Source organism: Petaurus breviceps, unplaced genomic scaffold, assembly GCF_028583685.1.
Source record: "Petaurus breviceps papuanus isolate PSGF00001 unplaced genomic scaffold, PetGlider_PUasm1.0 38, whole genome shotgun sequence".
NCBI lineage: Eukaryota > Metazoa > Chordata > Mammalia > Diprotodontia > Petauridae > Petaurus > Petaurus breviceps.
The window spans coordinates 50,943,961-50,967,026 of record NW_027186304.1 but is presented as its reverse complement, the minus strand read 5'-3'; the positions used below and the strand labels follow the sequence as shown (position 1 = coordinate 50,967,026).

The following is a 23,066-nucleotide window of genomic DNA, read 5'->3' as shown; positions in this document are numbered from 1 at the left end:
GAAGATGAATGACATTTCCTGAGCTCACAACTTTCCCAGCTCATATTAACAGTTTTACTAGTTTTTCCTGCTTCCACAGGTTCTTCCTGATGATTCTTCCATAAGGTATATTTCCAAAATAATTGACTTTTAAAAATAGAGTCTTGATAATGTTTAATGTGAAGGTTTTTGCAGATCCTATATTTGATTGCATGCCACCATGGTGGGGAGGGGAGAGGAGAGGGAGGAGAAGACAATTGAAACTCAAGGAATTGTGGAACTGAATGCTGTAAACTAAAAGTAAATTTTTTAAAAAAGGTGCAAATATGACTATTAAAAAACTAGAGTATTGTCATTACAATTTTTAAAAAATGTATATATGATACACACATATATATATATACATAATATAATATTAATGTGCATGTGAGTATATATGGATTATACATAATACTTTTTATAAAAAGAAAAAAAAAGATTGGCTTGATATTTCATGTATTTGAGTTTGAACAAGTCTTCTGAAGATTTTGCCATAATCCAAAGGGACATCTTGAATGGTCAGAGGAGTAGCTATTTTGAGGCAGGTAGGCCTATTTATAAATAGATGGCTACTAGCTTTAGCCAGGTGAAGATCAAGCCTAGTTTGTGCTAATTCAACCAGTTAGGGTCTACTGATAGGGTTGTCCATTCAAACTGTTTGTTTCTAGTCATTTGTTTGTGCTGTTGGTTGACAAAGTAGTCCTGAATGATGGTTTGCTCATAGCTGCTAGCATTCAATAGACATGGAATGATCCTGTTCTGTGAAATCAAACTCATCTAGAAAAACTATTTGATGACCTGATATCTATAATCAATATACTTTTCTATGTGCCAAGAGGGTACAGTGATGGATATCATTATTCCTTCAGTGAATTGATAGTCTAGTTTATCATAATTTGGGTGGCTTTCTAAGTGTATCCATCTATAAATGCAAGGCTTGGATTAAATAATCACTAATTTCCATCCAGAGAGAAAGTTTGTGATCATTGATACGTGTGTCCAGAGTATAAGAAAATACTAGAGTCAGATGGTGCTGGAACTATAGTCCTAAGCTATAAAAATCTCTACCTACTCCCACTAAACTATTATAGTTAGCTCTCAGTTGCATCTGTTTATTCAGTTTTATCAATAATAAGAGTGTTGATTGCAGTTCTGTGATTTGAGTAATCATTGCTCATTATTCAAATGTATATGTGTTTTAATGAGTAAAAAATGAATTGTTTCTAAGTTATGAATATTGTGGGGAAAAGAACAAAAATTTGAGAAGTAGTGTTGTTTACAGGTTGGTGAGAGCTAATTGTTTCTAATTATACATATCTTTGGTATGCGTTGAAAGTTGCATTTCCATATTGCTACGCTAATTTCCTTGAAGGTAATTAAACGAGACTCTTGTTAAACATTTCATTCCATAAATTAATAAAAGCTGTTTTCAAAACTTAGTTTACTAAGAATGACAAGATTGATTATTGTAGTATTTATTTAATTAGCAACTTTGCTGAAATAAAACCTAAAATTGTAATTATTAAAGCATCTAAATTGCATGATATACTAAAATATTGATATTAACGTGAGTCTTAAATAAGAGAACAGTATGTAATTCATCCACTTAAGATGAAATTTTATGGAAAATTAAGATTATGAAGAATTCTTCATAATTAATGATCCTGGTTTCTCACTATAAATATATATATATATATATTTCCTTATAATAAAAAATACATTTCTTTGCTTCAACGCTAGAGCCTTAGAATTAGAAACTTAGAGATTCTAAGATTCTTTAGAGAGTCCAAGACTTAGTCAATACATGGTGCTGCCATTTAGTACATGTGTGACCTGAGCTAAGGCACTTTCTTTTTTGTGGGCTTGCTTTCTTCCTCTGTAAAATGAGGGCCTAGGACATAACTTCACAATATTCTGATTTTATGAACCCCTTCATATTACAGGTAAGGAAACTAAAGACAGATCACATAGATAATAAGTGGTAGCAATGGGTCTTTGGTTCCAGTATCCTAATTCCCAATTTGATTCTCTTTCCATTATACTTAAGAACTTTAGAAAAACTTAGCATCACCAGTTTGGTAGTGGTTTGGCATACCCAGGATGGTTGCTAGCATAGGTTCTTAGATATGCTTTACTAGGAAAGATAGCTGTTTAAGGCGCCAACAATCTTTTAAATTACATTCACTAGTTCAGGGGAAAAGACAGTACCCTGAACTTCGGAGAAAATGCAAGCGGAGAAATAAAGACCAACAGACAGGGCTCTGACTGCCTGAATCAACTATACACTTTACATATATTCCTGAGCAGTCAGGGAGCTCTGAACATATGGTCACTCAGAATCTTGACCAGGGAATCACAAGATCCTTCTCATAAGCCAGCCCCCAAAGCAAAATACCAACTCAGAGTATATATATATATACTTCTCAGAGTCAGAGGCCATCACAACCCTCCTGACCCAGTGCCTAATTAGAAATTAGCAAACGGTGTCGCCCCTAAGTCTCCCCTAAGCAAGCTTCCATTAATGGGCTCCATGTGAGACCTATTAAGAGTTGGAAATATTTTAAATCCCATTAGCATCATAGTAGTCTATAAAATATGGGTTGTAGATAGAGTGCTGGGCCTGAACTCAGGAAGACACAGCGCCCTCAGTTCAAATCTGACTTCAGATACTAAATAGCTGTGTGACCCCTAGTTAAGTCACTTAACTCTGTTTGCCTCAGTTACCTCATCAGTAAAATGAGCTGGAGAAAGAAATGGCAAACCACTCCACTATCTTTGCCAAGAATACCCCAAATGGGGTCTCCAAGAGTTGGATATGACTAAAACAACTGAACAATCAAGTATAGGCAACATGGCATAGAGGGTGGACACCCAGCCTCCAAGTCAGGAGACCTAGGTTTAAGGCCTGTCTCTGATATATTCCTGTCTGTGTGATACTGGTCATGTTACTTGAACTCTTAGTGCTCCAAGCCAGAGCGGTCAAACACATTGCTGGGGGTCACATGTGACCCATAACACCACTGAGTGTAGCCAAAACAAGATTAAAATATAACTGGGAAATATTTAACAAAAATAAATAAAAATACAATAAAGAATCAATAATAATATGTGGTTTTGAACATCAATATGCATCCCACAGAGATCTTTATGTATGATTTAGTGGTCTCTGTTTCTATTTTTCTTTTTGTTTTGAGATTAAGTGACTTGGCCAGGGTTACATAGCTAATAAGTATCTGAGGGTAGATTTGAACTCAGGTCCTCCTGACTGCAAGGCCAGTACTATATGCCCTGCACCACTTAGCTTTCCCTGGTGTCCCCTATTTCTATTTTAATTTGATCCCCCTGCTCTAAGCAGTTTTCTATGTCTATAATTGCAAAGAATGTGCTGATCTGTGTTGATAGGGGATGAAATTCATTCCCTCATACCTTCACCTTGGTATTTGCTGTACTAATACAAATACAGCTGCAGTCACTATCCCTATTCCTAACCCTATAAATTATAAGAAGTGTATCTGGCATATTCAGAAGCATCTTTAAAATTTTTTTAAATTATTTTTTTTTTAATTAACAGGTATTTGTTTTAATTTTTTTTTCAGTTGACAAGCATTTACTTTGCCCCCCTTCCATTACTGGGAGAAAAAGAGAGCAAGAAATAAAATACTTATAACTTAATACTTATAACAAATAAACTTGCTCAAAGCAGAACAAATTCCTACACACATCCAGAATGTGTGTCTTATTCTGTGTAATATTAATCCATTACTTCTTTTTCAGAAGATGGATAGCATTCCTTGTTGTCAAGCCTTTGTAATCATGGTAGATCATTGTGTTGATTATAAACCTTACATTTTTCAAAATTGTTTTTATAATATTAATGTTATAATATAAATTATTCTCCTGGTTCTGTTCACTCTACTCTGTATCATTTGCTGTAAGTCTTTTCAAGTTTCTCTGAAACTATCCCTTTCCTCATTTTTTTCTTTTTCATTTTCTTCTTTGAAGCTGGACCTTTCCATCTTGCTCAGGCTGTGGAGTAAGGAAGACTCATCTTCCTGAGTTCAAATCTGGTCTCAAACACTTACTAGCTGTGTGACTTTGGATGTCACTTAGCCCTGTTTCTTTCAGTTTCCTCAAATGAGCTGGAGAGGGAAATGGCAAGTCACTACAGTGTCTTTGCCAAGAAAACCCCAAATGGGGTCACAGGGAGTAGAGCATGACAGAAATGACTGAACAATAACAAAAGTATTCAATTACCATATTTTGTTCAGCCATTTCCCTATTGATGGGCACCCATTTCCACTTCTTTGCCAAATAAAAAAGTTGCTATAAATATTTTTGTCATGTGTATTCTTTTTCTCTCTTTTTAAAAAAAAATCCATTTGGGGTAGAGGCCTCATAGTATTACTGGTCAAAAGATATGCATTATTTAGTAACTTTTGGAGTACAGTTACAAATTACTTTCCAGGTTAGATGTACCATTTCACAGCTCTACTAACAGTTAATCAATATGCCTGTTTTCTCCAAGGTCCTTTAGCAGCTATTTTACTCTTTTTTTGTTGACTGATAGTTTGATGGAAATAAAGTAAAGCATCAGAGTTGCTTTTGGTTTTTTATATCTAATTTTTAGTGATTTGGAATTTTCATAATATGTATACAAATCTATGTATGTGTGTATATATATGCGTGTGTGTGTATGCACAGATAAAGATATCTTAGAAATACAAATAATAGATATATATTTTTAAATATATATAATGTATCGTGAATATATATTATACAAATATATAAACATATATTATTTATCTTGAAAATGAGATCTTTATCAGCGAAAGTTTATGCAAAGATTTCCCCCAATTGTTTCCTTTTCCTTTTGATTGTGCAAAAACTTTTAAATTTTATGCAATCAAAATTGTCCATTTTTTCTCTATGAGCCTTATATCCCTTTATTGATCATGAATGGTCTCTTTATCGTTAAATCTGAACAGTAATTTCTTTCTTGTTCCTCTAATTTGTTTTCTACCTAGGTAATATGTCTATTTGGAGCTTATCTTATTATAATTATACACTGAAATCACTAAATCTTAATTTCGGCCAGACTGCTTTTTAGTTTTCCCATTAGTTTTTGTCAGAAAGTGAGTCCTTACTCCAGTAGTTGTATCTTTGGGATTATCAAACCCTACTATACTAGATTTGTTTATTTTGGCATATCATGTAACTAAAGTGCTCTATTAATCAACCTCTGCATTTTTAAACCAGTGTCAAACAATTTTTGATAATTATTTCTTTCTTCTATAATTTGATATCTGATACTACTAGGATCCTTTCCTTACCACCTTAAAATACTTGTTATTATTTTTCCTAGTTCTAAGGAGTAGTTCTTTGGTACTTTGATATACATTGAATAATTAAATTAATTTGGTTAGTATTGTTATTTTTATTATGTTGGCTAAACCTGGGGATTTCTGGCTTGAGGGAGTGGGATAGTCTAGAAGTGATTCTTTCCATCTTTGCCTGGTAATTTTCTTTCCTGATTTCTTAAAATATAATATATAAGTGCTCTCTCTCTCTCTCTCTCTCTCTCTCTCTCTCTCTCTCTGTTTCCCTCTCCCTTTCCCTCTCTCCCCACCCCCTCCCTATCTTCCTCTCTTCTCTCCCTCTCTTCCTCCCTCCCCCTTTTTAATCCGTACTTTTAGAGAATCTAACGATTCTTAAATTATCTTTCCTTGATCTGTTTTCTAAGTCAATTGTTTTTGAAATGATGGCATTTTCTTCTATTTTTCAAACTTTGGACTCTGTTATGATTTTTTTGTTTTCTCATGGAGACATTAACTTGTATTTTGTCTGTTTAAATTTTCAGGGAGTCTGTTACTTGGATAAAGTTTTGTATCACTTTTGTTAAATCTCTTTATAAATATCTCATTCATAGCTCATTTCTTTTACAATTGTTTCCAAGAGCACTATCATTCATTTAACGTATCATCTTAACTCTTTAAAGACTCAATTTATTTCTTCTAGGAATCCCAATGATCTTGTTGCCAAGCCATATTTTTCTTTGAGGTTTTTTAGAGTTATTCCCTTTTTCTGAGGTTTTGTCTTGGGCAACCTTGGCATCTTAATAGTCCTCCATCTTTTTGTTCATCCATTCTTTCAGTCTTATTTCCTGGGTTGTGATTTTGTGTTAGGGCTAAACTCTGTACACTTGTGGCAGGACAGTTAGTGACCTTGTATGGTCCTGGTCTTTTTATATGGAATCTTGATGCTGAATTACAATGACAGCAATGTGACTCTGTTTTTCTTCTAGGGTCTGGTTCTGTGATCCATTCTTCTTGGTTAGAGAGACAGAATCGATAGCCTTCCTCTGCCTACGAGGTCTGCCTCCAAGATAACTTTTCCCAATAGCTTGTGTACCTGTGAGTTGAGTCATAGATCCTTGTGCCACCCCCACAATCAACACACAAACACTCAGGGTCAGACAGCCATCTCCCCTTATGGTCTGGTTCTGACTATAATTCCAGACTATACCTATTCTATAGTTCCTGCCCTGGTTGCTTGCCTTTTGTTATATTTGTGATCTGGTGCTGAAAAGATGACTCACTGTGGCAAGAGAACATGATTATTTTTCTCTTGTGTTGATAACCAGTTATTGAATTGGGACTAAGATTTTTTTCCATTTCCTATTTCCTCATTCAGAAATTAGCCCCTGTAGGTTATTCAAATAGGCCTTGAAGTACAGGTCTGATAATGAGATGGAAAACTTAGATCTGATCAAAAGGTAAAGAAATTCTAGTTTAGGTAAATCAATGAATTCTGTTTTAGTCAGACAGGTCTGGGTGGAAGTGGATTCCCCCTTTTGTCTAGACAACCCTAACTGGGGGTGGTATGGATATCTCTAAGTCTCTTTGATAAAGACTGAGTGATCAGTCATGTCCCCCAGGCTCTAATTAGAATTAGTTCACCTCTTGTTATAATATTAATTCTCTTATTACTTGTTAACCAATCAGAGTTGCTTTCTACTTTCAGGAACTCCCACTTTTCCAAGGGCAAGTAAGTGTTGAGTCAGTTCCATGATCTTTTTCTTAATTATCTTCTAGCAATAATTAATAAAGTGATTAATTACACCCAAACTATGTCTCCCTCCTTAGATTTCTGATCAATACTTGGTCTGGTGCCGATAAAACCTTTCTAGGATGAGTTGTCAGGGGAGCTGGGCTGTCTTTCTCCTTGTCTTCCATCTCAGCTGGTGTCCACACATCTTAATTTTTTTTTTGTATCTAACCCCAATTCTCCCTAACCTAAAAGAAAATCCTTATAACAAATATTCAGTCAAGGAAAATAAATTCCACATATTGGAAAAAAAAACCCATATTTCATTCTATATATTGACTTCATCACCTCTCTGTCAGGAGGAGGATAGCATTCTTCACCCTCTGGAATCATGGTTGGATACTGTGTTTGTCAAAAAATTTAAATTTTTCAAAGTTGTTTGATTTTACAATGTTATTTGTATGTCTTTCTGTTTTTGTTCACTTCCCTTTGCTTGTTATTATTTCTTATGGCACAAGAGTATTGCATTTTATTCATATTCGTATATTCAAATAGTGTTTTATTCATATTTTTGAGATATACATATAATTTTTTATAATTCTCCTGATAACATCTTTTATGTTGCTTTTGTTACGTAATTTTTGTCAGTAATAACATACTCTTATAATTATAACATTATCCAAAATGAATGAACTATATTTTCTGTGTTTATTTTTAGAATTCATCAAAAATGAGCACTTTGGGGGCAGCTAGGTGGTGTAGTGAATAGAGCACTGACTCTGGAGTCAGGAGGACCTGAGTTCAAATCCAGCCTCATACACTTGACACTTACTAGCTGTGTAACCTTGGCCAAGTCACTTAACCCCAATTGCCCCGCCTCTCCCCCCTCAAAAAAAATGAGTGCTTTTTGGAGCTTTGGATTCTTGAGGTTCATCAAAACTCTAAGGAGATTATGTGCAATAGAAAAAACATTGGATTTAAAGTTAAAGCTATTGTTTCAAATCCTTTATTTATTACTTGTTACCTAAGTGACTTTAGATAAGTCACTTAAATCTGTGCAACAGTTTTTTCATCTATAAAATGAGAGGAGTGAGATTAGATGACCTTTAAGATTCTTCACAGCTCTAATCTTTTATTCTATGTATAATATTGTGCATGAACATCTTGGTTTCTCTTTATTATGATCTAGTTTCTTTCAGACTTTAACATTTCCCCTAGTAATTTTTGTCAAATAGGGAATTCTTCAGTTTGTGTTTTGGGGTTTATTGAAGACTGAGTTTCTGTTTGTTTTAGCTACTTTTACAATTTTCAACCAAAGAATTTTATTGATTACTATTTTACAATATAGTTCGAGGTCTGGCAGTGCAATTCCCTTTTCATTCCTACTTATATTTCTTTTTCCCTTGATAGTCTAGGTATTTTTGATCTTCAAAATGAATTTTGATACTAGCTCGGTAAAGTATCCCCTTGGTAATTTCATTGGCACACAATACTAAATCTGTAATTTACTTTTAATTGTAGTATTTTATTTTTATAATCTTGACTCACTTCAGTCAATGATCACAGAATATTCTTCTGGTAGCTTAAATGGTTCTTTACTTCCACAAGGAGCATTTTGCAGTTATATCCATACTGGTATTGAGTGTGTTTTGTTAGATTGGCTCCCAGATGTTTTATAAATATTATCATTATTTTGAGTGGAACCAAGCTTCACCTTTCTCATCTGTGAAAATGAGAGAAATGCACTGACTGTGATCTCTCTCAGCTCTACAACCTAAGAGACAGTGCATAGCAGTGGAAAGTGGTTGCTTGTTGTTCATCCTTCACTCTCGAAGAGGACCGATGATGTCAGGAGGGTGATGTCTTGACTTGACTTGCAAGTGTTTGGGATTTCAATGAGGCAGGCTGTGCAAAATTATCTGCCTCATTCTCTCCTCTGGTCTTTGGAATCCAGTGGCAAGACATAGGTCAGTATGACTGGCAAAGGCCCTGAATGCAGTGAGCGACCTTGACCTTTTAAAGCTAAGTCTTTCCCAGGTCTCAGTTTAACTGAGGCAATACCCATTCAGTAATTAAAGGCTAGGTAAGAACTGAGGCAAAAGGTAGCCTAGTTTGCCTTCACAAAAGAATTGATCAGGTGGGGGCGGGGGAGGGAAGACCCTTAGAGTTTCTGGCCAGAACAAAAATACTTGTGCAGGATTTGGGATCAGAAGGTTGCAATCTCAGCTCTGCTTCTTACTCCAGGTGTGATTGTGAGAAAGTGATCACACCTGGACTAAGTCACTTTCCTTGAAATTAGTGAGTGACACCAGATGACCTCTTTTAAATTAATTTTACTGCAGGAAATGTTTTTAAGATTTTTCTTTGCCAATTGGCTTTCCCTAATGGAGCAGTATTTTAAATTTGCCGTTTGAGAACATTCTGCTTGCTTCATGTATTTTAATTGTGTACTAAAAATTCTATCTTGGTGCATGTTGGTAGTTTAGTTATAAAGAATGTCATCTTATCCAGATGATCAATGAGACCATCTTTGGTCTGGATTTCTCCTTGTCTGTTTATCCTCATGAAGACGCAATGTCATAAGTAGTAGGAATCCATTCCTTTGCCTAGTTTCATACCTGCATGGGGTGACTTTAAATATGTCGTGCCTCACGCAGCTTTTAACCTGTTGAAATATTTAAGAGTAAAAATTGGCTTTTAAGGCATCCTCTTTCCTTCTTTGTAGTGGTGGAGTACTATGAATGTGGAACATTACAGATAATGTCAGACTTGATTGGTTGAGTTACGCTGAACTTTTTTTCTGACCCCTTTTTTATTCTTATACTCTTACAATGAACTTTTAAAACTTTTTTTAAAAATTTAGTTAATTGAGTTACAAGAAGCAGTGGATCTTCACGCCATGAAGATTCAACAGTTAGAAGAGGAATGTGAAGAGGCATTGATTGAATATCTAGATGCGGTAAGTTTTCTTCCATCTGTGAATGCTCATTAATTATTGCTAAAAATAATTCTCTGCCTATCTTTTGCAATGGGAAAGGGAGAAGCTTATATCTTACCTTATGGATCTTATTTTACTTCTTAAGAAAAAGTTTTGGAACCATGAAATCCTGAAACTACAGAGTGAACTTGAAGCAATCCTATTGAAAGCAGATTTACTAATGAAAGATAATAAAGCACTGGTGGCAGAAAACCAAGCTGCGTTGCAGGGAATCAAAGACAGGTAATCCCAAACTTTTATCCAGAATGTGCTAAATCCAGATGGAAAATCTGGATGAAGATCAAAAGGGAGACCTGGAGGAAAACATTTTTACAATAGACTGACCACAACATAACTGTGATGTGAGAATTTTGACAGATTAACCTAGATCTAGAAACACAGTTTCCCAGAGTGGGCAATGCTATGCCTTTGGGGGTGTTGGAATGATCCCGGGCCTAGTAGCAGCCTTGGGTGCAATTGGAGGACACTGAATGAAAATAGTGTGTCAGTGGAAGCATGAGGCAAGAATTTTGAAGAATCGTTTGTACATCTTTCATCTGTAGTGTCACAGTGATTGCACTATTTTCCAAATAAACACAAAAAAATGCAAGTTATAATGCACCAGTGGTAAAGTCTGCTGACAGATCTTAATAAGCAAGTGTTGGCAGGCAAGCTTGTAGCACATTGTCAAAAAGTCCAGCATGCATTGTCAGGAATATGTGTGTGTAATGACTTGTTTATGATATGATGTTATCCAGTTACATGATGCAATGTTGTATCATCAAAATTTCAATGCAGGAAAAAATCCACAAATTTATAATGAATTATTAAATTTAAGATGTGTCATTAAAAAAAAAAGTTGTTAAAGGGTTAAAGACAATAGATGTGTGTGTGTGGGGGGCAAGTAATTTTTTTCTTTTAATAGGCCAGATAAGTTTGGGAATCTCTGATCTAGATTATAAAGTGGGGACATTCAATTTCCTTTTAAGAAGCACAAATTTAGGGCAAGCATATCTGGTTGAGTCCCCTTCTAATGTTTATTATCTGTGTGTGTGTGTGTGTGTGTGTTGTGTGTATGTGTGTGTGTGTGTGTAGACAAGTCACTAATTTTTAATTTAATCTCAGAAATTCTCAGTTGCAAAATGAGGATAAAGAATAAATATATTACCTATCTCAACAAACTTTTCAAACTATAAGGTGTTATTTAAATGGGAAGAATTATTTTTAATTAATATTGTCACTAATTTTTAACACAGGATGTCTCTTCTTTTTTCTTTTTCAATACTTGCTCTGGTTTTTGGTTGTTAAATGGTTGACAAATTAGCTATAACTACAATTTCTCAGGCATGCTAAAGTTAGCTGGTTATTGTTGGTGTTTGTTTTCACATCATACATTTGGAACACGGTGACCTTATTTGTCTTCAAATCCAGCCCCTTATTTCATAGGAGCTGAGGTCAAGAGAGGTTAACTGATTACATGTCCAAGGTGGAATTTGAACTCAGGGCTTCTTATCTTTAAGCCCAGTGCTGTGCCATACTTTTCTTGGCTATGGGAATAGTTCTACTGTTTTTTGGTTTTTTTTCCACTATTTCTCTTGAGATTTCAGAACTTTTACTCCTCCAAACGAATTTTTAATACTTTTTTTTTGCCTGGCTTATAATAAATTATGCCTCTGGAGTTTTTGGTATAGGAATAGATCCATAAATGAATTTAGGTAGTATTGTAATTTTTATGATATTGGTACAGTTCTACTTTCCATAAAAATTGCTATTATGAACATTTTGATGTATATGAGACCATTTTCTTCCATTTTTTCCCTCCTTGGAGTATATGCATAAGAGTGAAATTTTATGGTCAAAGTAAATAGCCAAATTATTGTGTCTTGGGTTAGCTGGACCAATTCACTGATCTACCAACATTGGTGATTACTAAATGATAATTATAAAGACTCTCTGTATTTTTCAGCTTTTTATGGTACCTATATAAAAATTGAACATGTACTGAGACATAAAGAACTCAAAAACAAAGGCGGTATGGCAGAAAATTAAAGAATCCTTTATTAAAAAATACAATACTACAAAAACAATTATCATCAATAAAGATAATTTGAAAAGATTTAGACTTAAATGGAGACTAAATTATATAATTGAAAAGTTAAGTGGCTCTGAGAACAAAATAAAGAAATATTACCTAAATTTTTCAAAGAAAATGACAGTAATGAAACAACAAATATAAACTTTTGGGATGTAGCAGGAACATGTTGATCAGCAAAAGAAAAAAATATCAGTTGAGCATAAAACTAAGGCATAACTAATGTAAGGATAAGTGTTGCCAACTTAAAATTTTATTGTATTTTTATTATCACTTAAAATTTTATATTAGTTTATTATTCAACCCATTTAAAATAATTACTTTTATTAAATAAGAATATTTCTTGATTGAGGACTGTATACTTTTTTTTTAATTAATCAAAGCTATTGTGAGGGAGACTTGGGCAAGCACTTAGTAATCTGTGTACAAGGATGGAACTCTTAGATTCAGGAGAGAGATTCTGAAGGGCAAGCATTCCTTTCCTGAATACCTCTGAGGATTCAGAGGTATGACTGAGCTACAGTAAAGAAGGGAGGTATAAAATAAGATCAGTTGCTTTATAGACATCTATTTTCACACACACACACACACACACGCTTGTGTAAAATTAGACAGAGACCAGTCTCTATCTAAATGTTAGGAATTACTCTCATTGGTATCTCAGAGAAGCTTTGAGAAGACAAGTTATAACACATGTAATAAAATTTTGATACCCTCTGTATCCTGATTTCAGAGGGGGGAAGGGAGAAGTTTCCCGACTTTGGCAACCCACTGGAATTTTGGTGCATCAAAGAACCTCTGGTTCCCAACTTGGTTGATCTTTTTGGTTTATGCTACTGTGAGCCTGATTTTACTCCTGCTTCAGTTTCCCCATGAGAAACTTGCTGTACCCCTAGTTTGAGAGTTTGCTATAATCTAGTAGTTTTAAATTTTAATGTAATCACTAGATGTTACAACAACAAATGAAAGTTTGACATTTTTTTTTTTTGGAGGGGGGTAATAGATGTTCCAAGGAATCAAATGACTCAAAATTCTATTTAAAAAATTCTCCTTTAGGGAGTTTACAAAGTTGTAAAGAAATTTGACGTAAAGAACCCATGCTATATGTTTCCAGTTAGAGAAAGGTTCTCCAACAGTGGCCAGGGACAAGTATCCTAATCCCAAATTAGGAAGGAACTTCCTGGTTGATCTTTGAACAGCTAAAACCTCCAGATTTCTATCAAAACCACTAGTGAAAAGAGATCTGGGCAATATAAAGTATAAAGGAGGCAGCTTATTTCATCACAGGAAAAGCAATTGCAAATCAGTGCTTGTTAATGAACTTCAAATGGAGGAAGAGGAGGTTTGGAGAGAGACCTTTCAGTGCTCTCACATTCCCTGCAGTGTCCCTGCCCTGGTGGGCATTTCCCACTCTGTAGTGTCAACAGTATGGAACATTTAAAGCTTCCCCTATGGCCTAGGAAGCCAAATGTCTTAACAAATACTGACTACAGTACCTTGGTAAGTATTTATTAATTGCTTACTATATGCCAAACACTGTGCTGTGTGTTAGGGCTTGTTGTGCTTGTCCTTTGTCTTGCAGAGCACCATACATCAGGAAATGATGACATGACTTGTAGTTGATTTTGATTTGAGTGAGGGAGGGCTGTGCAAGGTCACCAGACTCACTTTCTCCTCCAGAGCCATCTGGGTCCAGTGACCAGATATTCATCTGGACAATTGGAGATGGCCCAGGATGCAATGGGAGACCCTGACCCTTTTAGGCTTATGTCTTTTCAGGTTCTCAGTTTGAGTGAATGGGCCTCTTTAAGAAGTGAGTCAAGGGATGGCCCCTTTAACTAAAAAAAAAAAAAGAAAAAAAATGAAACTGGGTGAGGAAGATCCAAAGGCAAAACTGTTGTACCCTGAAGGAGCTTACAACCTGAAAGGGAGAGGGTGGAGGGGGTGGGGTGGGAAGGGTAGGAAACATTCAAACAACAATGTATAAACAGTATGTAGCCCATAGTTCTGGTAAATTGGAGATACTCTCAGAGGCAAGGTATTAGCATTAAAGGGGACCAAGGAAATCTTCTAGCTGAAGGTATGTAAGGTGAGATTGTAGCTGGGAGCTAGGTAGTAGAGATAAAGAAAGACAAGCTGTCTCTCTCTGGAACACAGTATAGAGAGGAGTGTAAGAAGATTAGAAAGGTAAGAAGGGATAGGTTATAAAGGAATTCCAGCTGCCCCAGATGCCATTGCCCTGGGAGAGAAAGTCAACCCCTCTCTCCTCTCTATCAGTGATGCCTTAATATTCAAGGATCTTGTAATTTCAAACTGGAGTTCTAGTATAGGAAGATAAGATAAAATAAAAACAAAATAAACAGCAAGCAAGCAAAGTACCAATCCTGGAATGCTTAGTGAAGGTTTAAACTTCGCAACACCAACCCCAGGAATTCATCCAATGAATTTTCACACTTACATAGTTACAATCTCCTTTTATATTAAAAAAAAAATATTACCTCTACTTTTCATGAAATAGTTCATGCAGGTAATTTTCTTAGCTTACATTTTATTCAAATGAAATTAAAAATTTATTGTAATTCTCATAACAGCATACGTATCATAAAATATCATAGCATACACATTTATTGACAAAATCCTTGCAAAATTACATGTTATATGTTTTATAATTATAAAATTAAACACCAACATTATTGATAGAATAGGTGGACAAAGTTTAGTAAAATGTGATATCAGCTTATTCAACTACTAATAGAGGGCATTATTTTATTTTTATAACTGTAGCAGAAAATCTCATTTCATACAAATAAGGTGTTATGAGTTTAGTAAAATTCATACAGCCAAAAAGAGAAGTCATTCACACATAACCAAAAGACAACCAGCTTTTCACATTCAAAAACTTGTTTCAACATTAGATTATTGTGAGATAAGTTTATTAACTCTTATTGTTCATATGGTGTAAGAACAAATGTATCGTAGTTGTTCGTGGCAAATAGTTTCCTTATCCAAATTCCATAAGATCTAGGCATTTAAAATAATATGAAAAATATTTCTCTATATTGATCAAGTCATTAAAAAGTGGGCTTTTATTTTCTTCTACTTTATTTTTAAGGTAGTTATTTTTTAGTTTGGGAAGCATATCAAACATATTATTTTGCAAATGTATGACCCATAGCTCTAACTTTTTCGTAAACCTAGTTTCTTTATGTTTATGGATTAAAATATGCTGAAGACCTTATATGGATTTTTTCTGTATTTAATTTCTCAAAAATGTCCACCAAATACATTGTAAGTTTAAGAAGGAATTTTTAAATAAAATTTATTTGCTTTATATTCATTATTACTATTCATAGTCACTAAGAAAGGTTACAATTTATTCTGTTAGCTCAACTCAAACATCCTTTAAAGTGCTTTGATATGAAATTTGTTTTACAATAATGTATAAGCATGTGATGATCTGCTCCCATAATGTAGTCACAGTGTCAGTTTTTAACCACAAATTTCATTCTCTAACTCAAAATTCAGTGCTTTTTCTGCATTACCATACTATACTGCTTACATTCTAATATTCTGGCCTTCACCTGTCTCTGACCAGTCTCCTGGTGGTTTAGATTCAATACTGGAACAAAAGGAAACAATTTTAGATTATTCAATAATTAACAGAAGGAGATTTACCTAGCTATAGCAAAAGAATATTCACCAGCATTGAGCATAACTTGAGTTGTTTAGTTGGGTAGTGTCCCCTTGCCAGAATTGACCATGATTATCAACCAGCATCAGAATGTGCCTGGAATTCCTGGTGACTACTCTGTTCTCAGGTAACTTGGAAGCTCTTGTCTCTAGAGCCAACCAAGTCTTGCCATTATCATAGTACTTTAAAGGAAAAGCTAGCCTAGTTTGCTCAGGGCAGGAATTAGAATATTGCTCTTATCGTACCTCTTTGCGTCACCTTTCAAACTCATACTATTACTGCATGCCTTTCATACCACTTTGATTCTTTTCTTTCTCTCTTTCACACATGATATAGCCCCTGCCTTTTGTTTCCACGATTATTTCTCCACCCTCTACATTTTCTCTCCAGGCTTCTTTCTGGTTCTTCCACAATGACCTCCACCTTCTTTGCTATGTCCAGGGGTTCCTGGAAATACTTCATTTAAGCCAGGGGTTCTCAGATGGTTTTTCTAGGCACAGTGGGCATGCTTGGGGGGCGTGAAACTCTTTCATATAAATGTGACCACATGTGTGAGTTCCATAAAATACACCTAGCCATAGTGTACCTCTGACACACCCTGTGAGAGTCACCTACTGAAGTAATATAACTTGCTTAAATTTCCTTTCTCTTTAACCTCTATTAATATGGTAATTAAATTCATTGCATTAAGCAGAAAAAAGGAGAATCCTTCTGTAATCCTTGCGTTATGTCACATATATAGTAAAACAATGATAAGAGATCCTTGATTTCCCCTCCTTTACTAACCTACCCCCTCAAAACTTTCTCATTTCTGTTTAGGCTACCACTATACTTCTGGTTTTCTAAGTTTGCTAACCTCAGAATTATATTGTGCTCTTCTCTCTGTGTTTTAGGAATGGTGTAATTAGAGGGAGACTATCCAAATGAATAATGAAGGACCTTGAGGTCATGATAAATCATGATCAATTGAAGGAAATAGGGCTTGATTGAAGAAGGGTTAGGGAAGATATGATAACTCTCTAAAAAAGAGTTTGAAGGACTTTCTTGGGGAAGGAGGATTAGACTTTTTCACTTTAGTACCAGTGGACAGAACCATGTTCAATGGGTAAAAAGTTTCAGACACAAGTTGAGGTTCCTTATAATGGAAACTTTCCAAACATATTAAAACCATCCAAGAAATGGTAGGTACTCTTCAGTAGGTGAGTGTGGCCCCTTATTAGTGATCTTCAAGTAAAGATTGGAGGATCAATGTCAGTTATGTTATAAAGAAGATCCTTATTCAACTCTAGGTTGGATTTGATGCCTCTGAGATCCCTTATACAGTTGGGATTCTGTAGTTCTATTATCTAGGCTGAAATATTGGTTCAGGCCCCAGAATATGTTATTCATATAAGAGTTTAAAAGCTGATCAGTATACTCAGCCCAGCAGGCAGTAATGTCCTTGGAATATTATACTAGGTATATAGAAAGTCACTTTTTGCTCTCTGACGATCTAGTTTTGTGGAAATGGAGATAGTTTGAAAATAGTTCAAGGGATCCAGAATTAGCAACAAAGAGTGTTGAATTTGAGCTGTTATGGTGCCCTGGACCCAGGCATCATTACAAAGATATAACTTTGCTTCCCACAAAGATGGATTTCTGAGTGGAATGAGGACAACTTAGCTCTTACATATTTTCATCAGCAAAGTCTTAACATTAACACTAGACTGAATAATGATCAAAAATGCAATGAGAAACTATACTAAGTGACTTATATCCCTGAATTGTACAAGTCAACCAGAAGTAGGTGGACCGTAAAACTCCCTTCCTGCCCCCCCCAAACCCCCAAACAAAACAGACTGCAAAACTCTGGGTCTGAAGTCATTGAGATGAGAGGACTCCTCTGAGAAAGTCTCAGGATAATCAGATCGCCTTGGGGGCCCTTGGAAACCCAGCTGAAATATTGGAAGCAATAAGAGCAGGACCGTCCAGATCTGGGGATTCAGAGGTCCCCAAAACTCTCTCTTAAGATGAGAGGGCCCCAAAGATATAGAACTCTGTACCTTAAAGATCCATGGAAGTCTTAGTCTGGGAGGTGGAGGTCAGTGGAGTCAGGATTCCAGGAAATCCAGGGCAAGGTCAAGTAAAGTCTACCTCCCCACCCAAAAGAACAGCAGTGTGCAAAGCCTAGCCCAGGCACAAAACCCCACTCCAAGAACTAAAACTGGAGAGATGAGGGAATCAGAGAAAACACTGAGTAGTATAAAAAAGTGATTGCAAGTTTAGAGATCTCCAGGCAGCAGTGAGTAAGACTATAATCACTACTAGCAGAGATTTAAAAGGGAAAAATGAATTTTCATATATATATATATATATATATATATATATGGGTATAAAAAGTGTAATCAATAGTTAGCTGTATATATGGGGCAGCTAGGTGGCACAGTGAATAGAGTGCCAGACTAGGAGTCAAGAAGACCCATCTTCCTTGAGTTCAAATCTGGCCTTACTAGCTATATGACCATGGTCAAGTCACTTAACTCTGTTTGCCCCAGTTTCCCCATCTAAAAATGAGCTGGAAGAAGAAGTGGCAAACCACTCTAGAATCTTTACCAAGAAAATACCAAGTGGGGTCATGGAGAGTCACATGACTGAAAATGATTGAACAACAACAAAACACTTTATATAGCACTAATTGTATACCAGACATTGTGCTAAGCACTAATTATTCTTTCATTTGATCCTAACAATAACTTTGTAAGTCCTATTACAATTCCCATTTTAAAGAGGAGAAAACTAAGGCAAACAACAATTAAGTGACTTGCCTAGGTTCACACAGCTATTAAGTGCCTGAGGCCAGATTTGAATTCAGGCAATCCTGACTACACTACACCACCTACTTGCCCATGCATGCAAACATGGAGGAAGGGGTCAAGGAAGTGGGCTTCATATGAAACTCACCCTTACCTGAAATAGACAAAGGAGGTATTGAATACATGTGCACAAAAAAATAGTTCAGTTTAGAAATACATTAAATTCATTAGGGAAACAAGTGAGGATAGACAAAAAGGTAAACTTAGGAAAGAGGATAATATCAGGGAAGGAATTGTTACAAACAGATAAACTTCTTGATCCTGCAAGGGGGATTAAAGGGGCAAAAAAAAGAAAGAAAATTAAAAAAAACTAGAAATTGTGGAAGTGCCTTAAATGACCTCTTAGACAATGAAAGAATGACTGAACAAGTCATGGCATATGGAAATAATCTGGAATATTATTGTATCTTTGAGAAATGATAAAGGAGGTGATTTCAGAGAGTCCTGAATAGGATGAATTGATGTTGTATGTAATCAGTTATATCTGTGCTGCTAACTGACATCACACGATCACTTCTCAACAAAATTGTCCAATAAGAAGGTCTCCATTCTTGCTCATGTTCCTGAATCCCTATGGAATAGTCTGTACCTTAAAACAGTATCATTTTACTGAATAGTATACTACAGGAAGGCCATCCAAATAGTCACCCTCTGTTAGGACGGCATAATTTATGCATGAATCAAAAGGTACCCCCCATACCATTTTACCATTTTTATCTATCTCAGAATCCTGTGGTAAACAGACAAGTGATGAAGCAGGAGGTGTGGATACACTGGGAGTCACAACCCTGCACATAGGTGGCCCAGGCTGTAGGGTTGTCATTTCACTGGAAGCAGCAGTGAGATTTGGCAGCCTTTTAAGCCACACTGTTCACCTTCTGGTGTGAGGAAGGAGCTAGAAAAGATGTCCTAAAAATTGTCTGCTTTATCCAGCCCTGGCCTGCTTACGGTGGTAGGTGGGAATCCCATTTGTGGTTGAAATGCAAAAACTGCAAAGATGATTCCACTCACAATTGATACATGGAATATGTGTATGTTTATGGACAACAAACAAGTGTAATAGACCTGAAAGATGAACAGCTCTTGTTGTGAGAGAAATTAACAGGCGTCATATCCAAATAGCAGCCCTGAGTGAAACAAGACTGGCAAATGAAGGCCAGCTTATTGAAGCCAGGGCTGGATGCACCTTTTTCTGGAGTGCATACTGCGAAGGAGAGCATGGTGAAACTGATGTAGGTTTCACAGTCAACACTGATCTTGTAAACAAGCTTGTGTGCCCACCCAAGGAGTGAATGACAGGCTCATGACAGCGCAATTTCCACTGGCAGAAAGTGCCATGCCACCATCATCAGTGCCTATTCTCCCACCATGATGAATCCTGATGAGGTTAAAGGGAAATTTTCTGAAGACCTAGAGACCTTCATGTGCCAAAAGAAGACAAACTTATAGTTCTGGGTGACTTTATACAAGAGTAGGCATAGACTACTAGACATGGCAGGGAGTCCTTGGGAAAAATCGAGTTATAAACAGCAACAGCATGGTCACTTACTACCGAAGACTTGGGTATCTCATGATCAACACTGACATAACATTTATGTAAATGCAATAAACCTTCATAGATGCACCTTTGTAGGAAACTTTGACATTTAATAGATGGTGTTATTATAAGGAGAAAAGAGAGACAGGATGTGAGTGACGAAGATGATGTGTGGTGCAGCGTGCTGGACTGATCATAGATTTATCCTCTCCAAGTTAAATGTTCTAATTCAACCGAAGTGGTGTCCCCAAGACAAAATGACTACCAGAAGACTTAATGTCAACAGATTAGAGTGATTCTGAGAGGGGACAGTTCATTGTTAACTTGGGAAAGCTGAGCCAACACAGTTGGCAACAGTGGACAAGAAAAGAAGTGCACAACTTTCAGAGATTAGGTGTCCAGCACTGCATTTACTCAACTGGGTGAGAACACTCACAAACATTAGGACTGGTTTGGTGAAAACGATGGGGAAATTCAGAAGCTTCTAAATGAAAAATGAGAACTTCATGGGTTTTATCAGCAGGATAATTCATCCATTTCTAAGAAAGCAGTGTTTAACTCCATCAAAAGTAAAGTGCACGGGGCGGCCAGGTAGCACAGTGAGTAAGAGCATCAGCTCCAGTGTCAGGATGACCTGGGGATCGAATCCTGGGCTCAGACACTTAGCACCCACCCAGAAACACCTGGCCGTGTAAACTTGAGCAAGTTACTTAACCCCAATTGCTTAGGGGCGGCCAGGTGGCACAGCGAGTAAGAGCACAGGCTCCAGTATCGGGATGACCTGGGGATCAAATCCGGGCTCAGATACTTAGCACCACACCCAGAAATAACTGGCCATATAACCTTGAGGAAGTTACTTAACCCCGATTGCTTTAAAATAAAAAAAAAATTAAAAAAAAGTAAAGTGCAAGTGAAATTTAGAAAGATGCAGAATTCTGGACTCAGTAAGAAAAATGATCAAATCCAGTTTTACGCTGATTGCAACAATCCCAAACACTTTTATGATGCTCTGAAAGTTATTTATGGGCCAAAAGCCTATGCTGTATCTCTACTTAGAGCTGATGGAGTCACATTGATTAATAATAAGGACATGATCCTGGAGAGATGGACTGAACAGTTTTCTCAACATATCATCATCAATCAATGCTGAAGTCACTGATGGAATACCTCAGGTTGAAGTCAATCCCTCTCTAGCAGAATTTCCATAGGAATTTGAATGCCATTTGTTTCCTCTTTTATGGCAAAGCACCTAGTGCTGATTCTGTTCCAGCTGAGATTTACAAAGCTCATACAAAAGCTGATGGAAATTTTCTGGGCTGTATGGCAAGAGGTGTTTCTTCTCCAGGAGTTCAAGGATGCTTCCATTGTCCATCTCTACAAAGGTAAAGGAAATAGATTGTCCTGTGGCAATCACAGGTGAGTCTCTCTCTTATTCACTGCAGGCAAGATGCTTGTCAGAGTCCTCCTCAGTAGATTGATCCTTCACTTGGAAGATGGTCATCTATCTGAGAGCCAGTGTGGCTTCAGAAAGGGCTGAGTAATGGTTGATAGGGGGTTTGCTGCCTGACAACTCCAGTAGAAATGCCTAGAACAGAACACAGGTTTATACAGAACATTCCTTGATCTAAGACCTTTGATACTGCTAGACATGAAGACTTGTGGACACTTACATCAACATTTGGTTGCCTGGAACCCTATAGCCTGGGCCACCCGTGTGCAGGATTGTGTCTCCCAGTGTATACACACATTCTACTTCATCACTTGTCTGTTCACCATAGGACTCTGAGATAGATAGCAATGGTAAAATGGTATGGGTGGTATCTTTTGATTCATGCATAAATTGTGCAATCCCTACAGAGGGTGACTATTTGGATGGCCTTCCTGTAGTATACTATTCAGCAAAGTGATACTGTTTTAAGGTACAGCCTATTCCATAGGGATTCAACAACATGTGCAAGAACAGAGACCCCTTCTTAGCGGACAATTTTGTTGGGAAGTGATGGTGTGATGTCAGTCAGCCGCACAGATATAACTGATTGCATACCCCAAATGTTCAAATGAACGATTTGTACCTGGATGATAGAACATTCTGAACCCATATTGGTCTAATTAGCCACAGTCTGACATACTGTATCTTGACTAATATAGTGATGTTATTTTGGTCTTCTTTAAGAATAAAGGACAACAACCAGCTAGCCAACACTGAGGATTCATTTGGATTTCTAGCCCTCTCTAGTGAATGAACAGCCATCTCAGAAGCAAGAGGGAAAGATTAAAAACACCTCTCTCAAAGTCCAGGCTAGCTTTGCTTTCAGAGGTGTCTGACAACTGGATGCCTCAGAGAGGGATAGAGGCAGAATTATTGGGCACAGCTGCTGCCTTCCTTCTAATAAATTGCATGCCTTCCTTATTGTGAACAGTAACAGGGTAAGGATGAATTCAGTTCACTCTGCATCAGTTCAAAAAAATTCAACAAAGTTTAAGTGTTGACTATGTGCATAGAGCTGGGAGGCATAGTGTTACACTTGGAGTCTGGAAGAACTAAGATCAAATCCAACCTCAGACATTTACTAGCTATGTAACCATGAATAAATCACTTAACTTGTCTGCCTCAGTTTCCTTACCTGTGAAATGGGGATCATAATAGCAAATACCTCTCAGGGTTGCTTTGAGAGTAAAGTGAGATGATATTTGTAAAGTACTGTGTAAACCTGAAAATACTATATTAATGCTAATATTATATATTTATATTATATAATTTTTTTGTCTTTTAAAAAATTATTATTATACGAAAACAATAGTCCTTGTTCTGAAGAGTTTACATTCTACTAGGGTGGGGAGAGGAGAATCCACAA

The 23,066-nt window shown here is 36.4% G+C and overlaps 1 protein-coding gene across 1 annotated transcript in view; it reads left to right on the top strand.

Annotated features, from left to right (window-relative positions):
• Positions 1-23,066, top strand: part of CCDC178 (coiled-coil domain containing 178) — a 163,557-nt gene that overhangs the window by 85,030 nt on the left and 55,461 nt on the right. The window contains exons 10-11 of the mRNA XM_069099541.1: positions 9,926-10,021; positions 10,146-10,282. Coding sequence (XP_068955642.1) covers positions 9,926-10,021; positions 10,146-10,282 — 233 coding nt within the window. The remainder of the gene's footprint in view (positions 1-9,925; positions 10,022-10,145; positions 10,283-23,066) is intronic.